The sequence below is a fragment of the Ursus arctos genome, unplaced genomic scaffold (genome assembly GCF_023065955.2).
Source record: "Ursus arctos isolate Adak ecotype North America unplaced genomic scaffold, UrsArc2.0 scaffold_2, whole genome shotgun sequence".
In the NCBI taxonomy this organism is placed as follows: Eukaryota; Metazoa; Chordata; class Mammalia; order Carnivora; family Ursidae; genus Ursus; species Ursus arctos.
This window is the reverse complement of record NW_026622874.1, coordinates 65,533,629-65,544,901: the sequence shown is the minus strand read 5'-3', so window position 1 is coordinate 65,544,901 and position 11,273 is coordinate 65,533,629. Positions and strand designations below refer to the sequence as shown.

The 11,273-nt window shown below is 56.2% G+C and overlaps 1 protein-coding gene across 1 annotated transcript in view; it reads right to left on the bottom strand.

Moving 5' to 3' along the window:
* Positions 1-5,720: 5,720 nt before the first annotated feature.
* The window catches only part of GATAD2B (GATA zinc finger domain containing 2B), an 87,879-nt gene continuing 82,326 nt past the window's right edge, over positions 5,721-11,273 (bottom strand). The window contains exon 12 of the mRNA XM_026485357.4: positions 5,721-11,089. Coding sequence (XP_026341142.1) covers positions 10,956-11,089 — 134 coding nt within the window. The 3' untranslated portion in view covers positions 5,721-10,955. The remainder of the gene's footprint in view (positions 11,090-11,273) is intronic.

Sequence of the window (11,273 nt, the reverse complement as noted above, 5' to 3'; positions counted from 1 at the left end):
AGATCCTGTCTGGGCCTCAGAATCTGATGCCCACCGTACATTGGATGGCGATTGCTCCCGGCCACCCATGGTCACTCGCCTCCTGGAGCAGCCTGGGTATGCAGCCACCCCACCCCACCGGCCAGAGCCCCCAGCCCTTGGCCCTCTCCCAGCCTTGAGCCCCGGCCTAACCCCCATCGGTGGGGAGGGTGTCCAAGTCCTGGGCACTGGGCACTTCATGATTCCCGAGGTGTCTGTCCAGCACTGTGTCTGTGCTGCCAATCGGCGGGGCAGCCGTGTCCAGCGCACGGCAAGGGGTGTCCCGCTGGTGAGTCCCAAGGCTGGGTGGGGAGAGCCCTGGGCTCCCTCTCCACCCACGGGAACCTGCATGGGGAGAGGGAGGGACAGGAGGGGACAAGACGCAGGGCCTCAGGGTGCTGTCCACCGTGCACTGTCCTCCCCTCTGCCTCCCCCCACCCCAGGTTTGTCCAGTGGCCACGGTCCTTGTTCAAGTCTCCAGCAGCGGCGCCATGTTCACCCACGTGGCACAGGGCGTCCCTGAGCCCCGTCTGGTCTGGTTGAAGAATGGGAAGGTGCTGAGTCCTGGGGATAACATTCGGCTGGCCCATGACAACACGTGCCCCAGCTTTTGTGTCCCGCGCCCGCCCCCGAAGTGGGTGCCTTTGCCACCCCAGGCATGTGTGCCCACCTAACCCAACACCCTACCTCCCTCTCAAGTCCCCACAAATCCCAGCAAGTGTGCCCCCCGGAGCTCTGCTCCACTAGCTGCACTGCAGGTAATGCCCACACACAGGTGGTGGGTCCCGACCCTGGACAGGTCTGTGGTCTCTGAGAAAGACAGTCCCCTCCTTAGGGCCACCTGACCGGGGCAGAGGGCTTGGCAGGAAGGAGCCCCCAGCTGCCGAGTCTTTCCCTAGCACACTGACGCTGGTGGGGCTCTCAGATGAGATCAAGGCCATCTACCAAAGGGCGACTGAGAACAGAGTGGGCTCCGACCAGGCCAGCGGCCGCCTGGCTGTGACAGGGGACCCAGAGCCACCCCCTGCCCCAAGGGGGCTGCCGGTGATGGCCCTCTCCACCTCTGCCATTCCTGGGTCCTGGGAACCACCTGCCTCCAGCAGGGACATCACTGGCTATGTGCTGAACCTCTGGCCCGTGGGAGGTCGGGTGTGGGTGGGTGGACAGGAGTCCCTGGCCACCTCTGTGCTTGATGGGTGGTACTCTGGGCAGGTTCCTTCCTCTCCTCGTGATCCCCAGACCTGTCTGGGCCCTTGCCAGGCCTCTGGGTCTGTGGCCCCCTGGTGTCTCCTCAGGCCCTTGTGCCCCTTGTCATCGTAGCTCAGTTCGTTTCTGCAGCTCCTTCCCTGTGTTCTCTGGCCCAGCCAGGCACCAGAAGGGGCTTCGTGCCCCCTCTGCGGGGGTGTTCGTGTTGGGGAAGAGGGCGCTAAGCCGCCAAGCTGCGCTGCTCCTCAGAGAGAGCCGGCCCGGAGCTGCGAGAGTCTCCAACCCGGAGCCCACGACCCACTCCCTGCACGTGTGGGCCCGGTGAGCGCAGGGCGCCAGCCGGGACGCCGTCTCCACGGACGCCACCACCATGGGCGGTGGTGAGCGGCAGCCTCTCCGGCCCGCAGAGCCCCTGGCCTCAGGCGGCGGGGCTGCCAGTCAGCTCACACCATCTCCTCTGCGGCTCCCACCGCCTGGGCTTCCCCCCAAAGTGCGCAATGCCACCTGCGGGCCGGCCTCCTGGCGGCTGCCACCCCAGTCCGCGGCCCATCCCTGGCTTCCAACTCTTCCACCGCCAGCTGCCAGCTGCTCTTCCGAGGGACCCCTCCTCCCGCCTGACACTGCCAGCGCCTTCCTCTGCACGGATCTGGGGGAGACCCTGACCCTTCTTCTGCCCCCTGACTGCCTTCTCTGTGCCCTTCCCCAGGCGTGGAGCTTTCCAGCCCAGGAAGGCCTGCTGCCTTCACCGTGTCCTGCTCCCTGCAGAGCCTGCCACCCTGCACGAGGTCCAGCTTCAGGCATTCAGTGGCTATGGGGCAGGCCCGCAGCTCTCTGTCTCCTTGCGTGAGGTGGGGTCCAGCGGGAGGATGGCAGGCGGCGGGCAGAGCAGCCCCTCCCGCAGAACCCCAGGAAGGTGGAGGGGCTGGGCTTTGCCTCCACCTGGTGCACTGACTGACAGCGCTGTGTGCTCCTGCAGTTGGGTTGGGAGCCCCCCGCCCCCGCCGCTGCCTGGGGCTGGGGTGGGTGTCCACACGGGCCTTGCTGCCCTCCTGCCCTCAGCACGTGCAAAGCTGCTAGGAGACCATCCGCATACGGTGGCCTGGGGCCACAGAGCGGAGAGGAAGAGCTGGCTGCCGCTCCCAGGGCTGCGGAGCGTGGCCGGCCTGGAGGGCAGAGCGTGGGGCACCCCCAGGCAGAGGACGCGGTGGTGGTGGCAGAAGTGGGCCAGAGCCAGGCGGCTGCCGCCCTGCGCACTCACCCACCCACCCACCGGAGTGCGCTAGGCCAGAGGGAGGCCCCACGCAGGTCCTGGTGCTGATGCTTCCTGCCTGGGCAGCCTCATCTGCAGACGGGTCCCCAGAGGGCTCCCTGGCACTGCCTCTGGCTGCCTGCCTCCAACCGCGCTGGGGACCGCTGGGGCCAGGCTCCAGGGAGAGAAGACTGAACTGATCCTCCAGGTGAGGGGGATTCACGGGAGGGGAGCGGGTGGGGACCGTGGTGAGCTGGAGGCCCGGGGCTGAGGCCTGCGGGTGGCGGGGACAGCCGCGCTTAGCCTAGGGCCCTCCGAGTGGGCTTCCTCCCTGATGTCACTAAGTGGCCCACCAGAAAATACCTCACATGTCCCTGTCACCCTGGAGTCAGGAAAGAACCAGAGGTCTCTCGGCTCCTTTCCGGGGAAGTGCAGTCCTGACCACAGAGGGAGAGAAGACGGTGTGGTTTCTTTGTTCCTCCCTCCTCCTCCTCAGGAAATGGGCGTCATTCTCCCCAACACACAGAATAGCCTCACCTTAAACCGAGCTCAGCTGGGAGTCATCCCTGGCACCACACCTGCTTCATACCCCATCCGGGATACGCTCCTGCTCCAAAGATGGGTAGTGTGAGGCTCTCCCCCACGCACGGAGCAGGGCAAGGGGCTCCGTCGTCACCTCCACCTCGTGACCAGAACCTCCAGTCCGTGCCCGAGCTGGGCTCTGACCCAGGGACGGGCAGCCTGCACTTCTCGTAGTCTTGAGTGGGCAGGTGGGCAAAGTGGGCTCCCGGCCCCTTTGTCCTAACACCACGGAAGTCCTGAACATCTGAGCTGATGGGAGCTGCTTCTCTGAGCAACCAGCCAGCTCCCTCTTTCTAGATCCGAAATGCCGGCTCCTCTGCGGGGGGAGGAGTGCTTCTCCCCATTTGATTTCTCTTTTTGACAGGAAACAGCGGCTAGAGCTGGGGTTGTGGTGGCTATGACTCCTTCGTGGAGAGAGCAGAGAGGCTGTGGAGCACCCCACCCCTCTGTGCCCCGCTGCGGGTGTCAAAGGGCACGTCCTCCTCCCCTCTGCTCTCTGCCAGCCTGTGGCACCCCAGCCCCACTGTCCCGCCTCGCCCAGCTCTACCACACCCCGAAACCAAAGCCCCAAAGCCCCAGACGGGCCCTCCACGGCTGTCCTGTCCCACGCCAAAGGAGGGAGGATCTTGGACGAAGGAAAACCCAGGGTCTAGAGGAGAACCCCAAACTCTGCCTCCCTCTGTGCCCCTGCAGAATGATGCTAGTACCAGTGATAAGAAGGGACGGGGCAGCTTCAACCAAGACATGTGGCAGGGGACCAAGGGGTTAAGAACAGCCCCAAACTTTCTCTGCATCCTTGCCAACATCTGTCGTTTCGTTTCAGCCATTCTGACTGGTGTAAGGTGGGCTCTCACGGTGGTTTTGTGTTTCCCTGATGCCGAGTGATGTGGAACATTTTTTCATGTGTCTGTTGGCCATTTGTATGTGTTCTTCGGAGAAATGTCTGTTCATGTCTTCTGCCCATTTTTTTTTAAATGATTTTTTATTATATTGTGTTAGTCACCATACAGTAATCCCCGGATTCCGATGTAAAGCTCGATGCTTCATTAGTTGCGTATAACACCCAGTGCGCCATGCAATACGTGCCCTCCTTACTACCCATCACCGGTCTATCCCATTCCCCCACCCCCCTCCCCTCTGAGGCCCTCAGTTTGTTTCTCATAGTCCGTAGTCTCTCATGTTTCATTCCCCCTTCTGATTACCCCCCCTTTCTTTATCCCTTTCTTCCCCTACCGATCATCCTAGTTCTTATGTTCCATAGATGAGAGAAATCATATGATAGTTGTCTTTCTCTGCTTGACTTATTTCACTTAGCATTACCTCCTCCAGTGCCGTCCATGTTGTAGCAAATGTTGAGAACTCGTTCTTTCTGATAGCTGAGTAATATTCCGTTGTACATATGGACCACAGCTTCTTAATCCAGTCATCTGTTGAAGGGCATCTCGGCTCCTTCCACGATTTAGCTATTGTGGACGATGCTGCTATGAACATTGGGGTGCATAGGGCCCTTCTTTTCACTACGTCTGTATCTTTGGGGTAAGCACCCAGTAGTGCAATGGCTGGATCATAGGGTAGCTCAATTTTTAACTTTTTAAGGGACTTCTGCCCATTTCTTGACTGGGTTATTTGTTCTTTGGGTGTTGAGTATGATGTGGAATTTAAGAAACAAAACAGAGAATCATAGGAGAAGGGAGGTAAAAATGAAACAAGACGAGGGGCGCCTGGGTGGCACAGCGGTTAAGCGTCTGCCTTCGGCTCAGGGCGTGATCCCGGCGTTGTGGGATCGAGCCCCACATCAGGCTCCTCCGCTATGAGCCTGTTTCTTCCTCTCCCACTCCCCCTGCTTGTGTTCCCTCTCTCGCTGGCTGTCTCTATCTCTGTCGAATAAATAAATAAAATCTTTAAAAAAAAAAATGAGACAAGATGAACTTGGAGGGAGAAAAACTGTGAGACTCAACTGTAGGCAACCAAACAGGGTTGCTGGAGGGGAGGGGGCGGGGGACGGCGTAACCGGGTGACGGGCATTAAGGAGGGCACGGGATGTGATGAGTACTGGGTGTTGTATGTAAGTGATGAATCACTGAATTCTCTACCTCTGAAGCTAATAATACATGATATGTTAATTAACTGGATTTAAATTTAAAAAGTGCATAGTTAAAAAACAAAAAAAACAGCCCCAAACTTCAACATCCTCTCCTCTGGGTGGACCTGACCAAAGTGCTTTGTTGGAAATAAAAAGCCAAATGGAAAAAAGAAATTAGGATCTGGTTAATGTTCTGGGTCGGAAGAACTCGGGACGCCAGGTGCTGAAGAAGGAACCGCTGCAGGGCAGTGCGGGCGCTAAGGCGGCCACCTGGGGAAACCACATTACAGAGGGTTCAGTGACTAGGACAGACCAGAGCAATATGATGAGAAGGGCCAAGGACAGCTGGGGACCCGGCCTCCTTCCTGATACGGTCGACTGACCCTCGGTCCTCAGGTCGGTGGCTTCTAGAACACCGGCTCCGCGTGAAGGTGGAACCATGCGGCGGAAGCAAAGGGGACCCCAGAGCTGCACCATGCCTGCAGGGAGCACGGGCAGAGCTCCTCTCCCGATCACCCCTGGACTCCCCCACCAAACTGCCGCCCCCATACCAGCGCGACTAAAGCACGAGCCACAGCAAAGTTTAGAAACCATTCCTTTCTTTATTAAACATAGCTTGCAAGTGATAAATATTACAAAGTTTTTTTTCTTTTAATCCTTTCTCCAAAAATTAGCTTATTATTTGAATCTGTTACTGCTGAAATGCTCAGCAGCATCTGAAACAGATGGGAGTGTATTTGCCTTTTTGAAAACCAGTTTCTGTTGGTCTTAGTTTTTTTCATTTTAATTTCCAAACACAATGCAGAAAATCAGAATGAGTTAAAAAAAGGAAACTTAGAGCCTGTGCAAAAGGGTCTTGCCCCCCCCACCCCCGTTCAGAGAGGCCCATCCCGCCCCAGCCCCACTCCCCGCCCCAACCCCGCTCTGCCCCAACCTTCGCCAGGCCTCAGCCACCTTCCCAGATGCTCCCCAGGCTTCCCCGGCCAGGAAGGAGCCCGGAGTGCGGGAGCCTCAGCCCAGGCTGCGGGGAGCCGCCTGCAAGGGCTCACAGGAGCTCTGAAGGAGACGGGAGCCGGGCGCGCCTGAGCTCTGCTGCGCTGCCACCGGGAAGATGGGCAAGCTCCGCACCCTGCAGCTCACGGAAGGTGCGTGACTGGACCACCGGCCCGGTGCCACCGCGAGAGCACCCCAGGGCCCTGTGGCTGCTTGTGACGGGGTTGAGGGCCTGAGGGCAAAGCTGTCACAGGTCTCCTGATGTCTAGACATCACTCTGCCGCCTTTCCCAGAACCAAAGGAATGGCGGGGGCCGGGCAGCCCTCACGGGCGCCGTCACACACACTGCCACCTCAACACGGAGGGGTCCTCCCTGCATCTCAGCCCCGCACCTTCCCCACCTCAAGCTGTTGTTCTGCAGGTGAGGAAGGAAGCATACGGTAGGGTTTCACATTTGGTGGTCAGATGATCTCCCCGGTCACTTCACACAAAAGAAAACTGAGACCCGGAGATCGAACTCTACCAAAGGTCACACAGCAAGTTAGTGGGAAAGCCTGGGGCCAGACCCCAGGTCTCCAGACAGGTGCTGCCACCCCACCCCGTGTGCTATGGCGCTCCACTCTCTACAGCCCAGACGAGGAACCCTAGCTTTCACAGTGGCCCGCCTCACCCCAATTTAGGAAGCCAGAAACCGTGCAGATGCATGTGGCTCCGTAAACGAGGCTTTCTTAGGAGGACTCGTTAAAATCCTTTCTTTCCATCATCCCTTGATAATCTACTCTCAAAGACCCATGGAACTAGGTTCTTTTTGGGGGGTGGGGTGGGGGAAATCCCTTGCATAAGAAAGCTTGACACTGAATTTTGTTATATAGGTATATTGTATATATGCTGATGCAATCAGAGGAAAAAAAACAGTGCAAATACAGTTACAATTCATAATAATACTTGGTTTCAATGCCCCCGGGAACTGCCCCATTCCTCGGCTACCTCCCGACCCCCAGCACTTCCCCACAGGGTCCACCTAATGCTGGGGTGTAGGGAGGGTGGGCAGGTTAGGGTAGGGAGTGGGCTCTGCCAAGGCAGTGCTGGTGACCCGGAGGACTACTCCAGGGCGGGGAGGCAAGGCACAAATTAGGGGTGGGTGGTGGGGGAGGTGGCATCTCTAAGGAGGGATGGGGTTGGAGCAGCTGCCAGTCTCAGTGTGCTGGGCCCGGCCCACTCCCCGCCCCACCCTCCACAGCCCTGCCTCCCTACCCCCGCCCCTTCCCCAGAAACCCTTTTGCACGGATCATACACAAACGGGCACATTACAAAATGACATAACACAGTTTCACAATATCCATGGCGAGGGCTTTTTTTTTCTCTTTTTCAGTTTTTTTTTTTCTACACAATGTACAATTCCTTTTAAATGGATCAAGAAATAGCTTATATACACGAATGAGTCCTTGTTATAACATCTCGGCAGCAAGTATCATAAGCTAATGAAGGTCTTGTTGGAGGGCAGGGGAGCCTAGGGCCAGGTGGGGTGGGGTGTGGTGTGGAGAGGAGGGTTAGGGGGAAGGGGTGCTTGGGGAAAGGGACAAAAGTAAAATACCAAGAAGCATCTTTACAAAGCGGCTCTATAGCTAAGTCCTTTTAAAGGGGAAAGGAAAGGTAACCAAAGCAGGAAAACATTTATCTTTGTGTCTTAAAAAAAATCGTCTACCATACATACATCCAAAAATGTGGAAAAATACCTATTCCAGGGATGGAGAAAGTCCAGATGCTGTGGTCAAATGACAAAAACAGAAAATGAACATTAAAAATTAAAAAAAAAATTGACAAATGAGGACCTCTGTCCCTCAGCTTTACCCAAGCTTTCCTGCTCATCTACCCGTTCCGGGTGTCTGGAGAGCAAGCCACTGTCCACCAACGACTACATGGAGAGCCTCTGGATACGGAGGAAGCCAGGAAGAACCAGGGGGATCCTCACTCTAGTCGTCCCCTGAGCTTCAGAGCTCTGGGGGACAGGATAACTCTGAACAGACCATCTTTCCTCCTATCTTTAGGCATGAGGTTTAGTGTCTAGGGGCCCAGCCTGGGGATGGAAAGCAACGAGAGACTCGGAGGGACACAAGGTGATCAGTGATGAAAAACTAGAAAAATAAGGAAGACAGAAGGATGGGGGTGGGGAGCAAGGGAGGACGTGGAAGGCTAATACTTCACCATGATTAAGGAAAACTCACCCCCATCACTAATCCCACGGAAGGGTATGAAAATGGGGAGGAGGGGTAAGAAATCAAACCTCAGCGATTGAGCAAAGGGTCACAGAGCTATACTAGTCAACAAGCAGCCTCTATGCAACTGAGCCTGAGGGGACAGAAGCAGGGAAGGCTCCCCCCCCGTCCTCCCCCATCGCCTCAGCACCCTGGCAGGCACTCGGCTGGGCTTTCCTTCCCCATCACTCCCCTCTCATCTACACATCCTACTTCCAAACCCCATTCAAAGGTGGCCTGGCTCCCAGGGAGGAGGCTCAGCTCAGGGCAGGGATGGCCCCCAACCAAACGGTATTGCACATTCTCTGTTCCTTACTTTTAATCTCAAGTGACAGACTTGGGCACCTGGCACCTCCGAGCTGGGGGAGGGGAGACATAACAGAAATGGCACTTCATCATGGCAGGCGGGGCGGAAGAGGCTAGACAGACATGCCACAAGGCAAGATGACTTGTGGGGGGGGAGCTTCCAATTTCGTGTAAGAGAGAAAAGCAAAACCAAACGATTTATCCAGTGCTTTCAAAGCACAGAGGGCAAAGAAAAGATGTAAGAATATATCTTTATATATATATATATAATTTTAAAATAACCCCAGACCCAGTTTCATAACCCCCCTCCCTCTCCCATCACTTACAGTCAGGGGTACCACATGCCCCCTGAAAAATACCCTAAGCAGCCCCATCACTATCTGTCACTAGCATCCAGCTTCGATCACTTCACCACCGGGGGAGCCCAGACACAGGCTCTACCTCTGCTCCTTTACTAAGTGCTCAAGGAATTTGGGGGAAGGGAGGAAAGAAAAAACCGAGGGAGGCCCGTAGGGCCAGTATCGTAACCCGCAGGGGCTCTGGGGTATGGGAGAGGGGGCACTGAGCCTGATCCCAACTCCTTCTCCACCCCAACCCCCAAACTTTATGGGGAAGGTGTGCAGTTTGTGTGTGTGTATTCATTTTAAAAGTGCCTTCTTACTATAAAAGAATTATTTAATTTCTTAAAATAAAAGTGGGGGAATTTTTCCAGGTGGCTTTCAAGGGCAAAATGCTAAACTCCAGTCTTCACACCTCTCTGCTCTGAGTAACCCTCCCCCGTCCTCGCACTCTGGCAGCTTCTAGGGCTGCAGAGGCAGGAGAGCGAACACTACAGGAGAGCACAAACCCCCGCCTTGAAGGGGCTCCCCTTACCTCAAAACCAGCCTGGTCCCCACCCCCTGCCCCCAGGTGTGGGCAGATGGGATGCGAACCTCCCCTGACCTCAGAACAGCAACATTGCACAATTCAGTTCATTCTCTACATTAGTAGCGCTTAAGAAAAAGCTGAAAACACCACAAAAGGAAAACTAATAGGGTTCGGGGGGTGGGGGTGGGGAGGCAACAGCTACTTTGCACAGAGGTCCAGAGCCGGTCCTGACAAGAGCTGTCTGGCTCCGAGCAGTTGGTGCACCACTTCGTGCAGGAGGCTGGGGGCAGGACTCTGGGCTGCTCAGGCCTCCCTGCCCTCTGCTCCCGGCACTGAGGGTGGACGGAAAGACGGATGGGGTCTCAGCTGCTGGGAGAGAAAGCCCTTCTTCCCCTCCACCCCCAGTCTATATCTCTTCCCTCCTCTGTCTCCCTCACCATGCCCGGCCCAACTTCTAGGACACAGGCTAACTTGGGCTGGAACAGCCACACTACAGATGGGGCTGTGCTTCCCTCTTGCCAGGAGCCGATCAGGATTAAAAAGGGGGGGGGGGGCAGAATTTTACAAAGAAAATAAGATGAAATAATTTTGGGCCAGTTGACCTGGAAAAGACTTCCATCTCCACGGGGACCAGGAGAGCACCCGGAGGCCAAGACCGGCCTCCATCCCTCTTGGCTGAACACTACGTTCGCCCTCATGTCCCTCATCCCCTTTTCTGTGGGTTAAAGCTTCTCCCTCCAGGCTCTTTCCCCTCATTCTTAGAGCCCAACTTCAGTACGAACACTGCCACCCAGACTGTCCAGGCCACAGATACCCAGGGCTGACGTCCTCTGTTTCATGCCCCCCCCCACATTAAGTGCATTAAAAACTTCTGCCCCCAACACTCCCAGTCATGTCCCTTTGGGGAACCCCCTGCAATGCTCCTGTCATTTATCTGAATGTCATCTGTGTTTAAAAAAAGAAAAAGGCAAAAGAAAAGAGAAAAAGAAAAATATTGAGGGAAAAGAAAAAGGTTTAACTGTCCACTGAACAAAGGGAGGACACACAACATCATTAAAAATGACAATAATTATAGCATAAAAACTTCAGAAACACATGTCAGAGGGCTTAGATGTCTCCCCAGGACCTCACTCTGACCTCTACCAGAGGCGAAGAGCACCTCACTGTGAATGGAAACCGGAGAGAAGACAAGAGCAGCAGGACCGCAGCAGTGAGAGAAGGGGTGGCGGGGCAGGCGCGCGTTTTCCTGTTGATTTCTAGGTTTGTCCTCTGTTTCTCGGTTTTGTTTTCCGTGTATGGTAGGCACCAGTACAGGCACTGCATGCGACGGAAGTTGGGGGCAATGGGAGAGGAGGGGTAAAGGGTTCGAGGCTGGGGCAGTACGAGTGGACAGGCGTTATTTCTGCCCGCTGATGGACTGCGCTATAGACCGGGGAGGGATCATGTCTAAAAGGTACTCCCGCTGTCGGTCTGCCAAACTGGGAGCTTTGTGTCCTCCAATGCCGGTGTTCAAGTATGCGATGTTGACACCTGGACCCAGGAGACAAAAGTGGGGGATGGGGGGCGGGCATTAGAAGAGGCGGCGACACCTTCTGCACTGCGCCAGCGGGGGTGTGGAGCTGAGCTGGGAGGAGGCAGCAGGGCCGTCTGCACCTGTCGGGACTCGGTCAAGCTTTATGTCAGCAGCCAACTGCCCCCCACACACCCCAGCTTT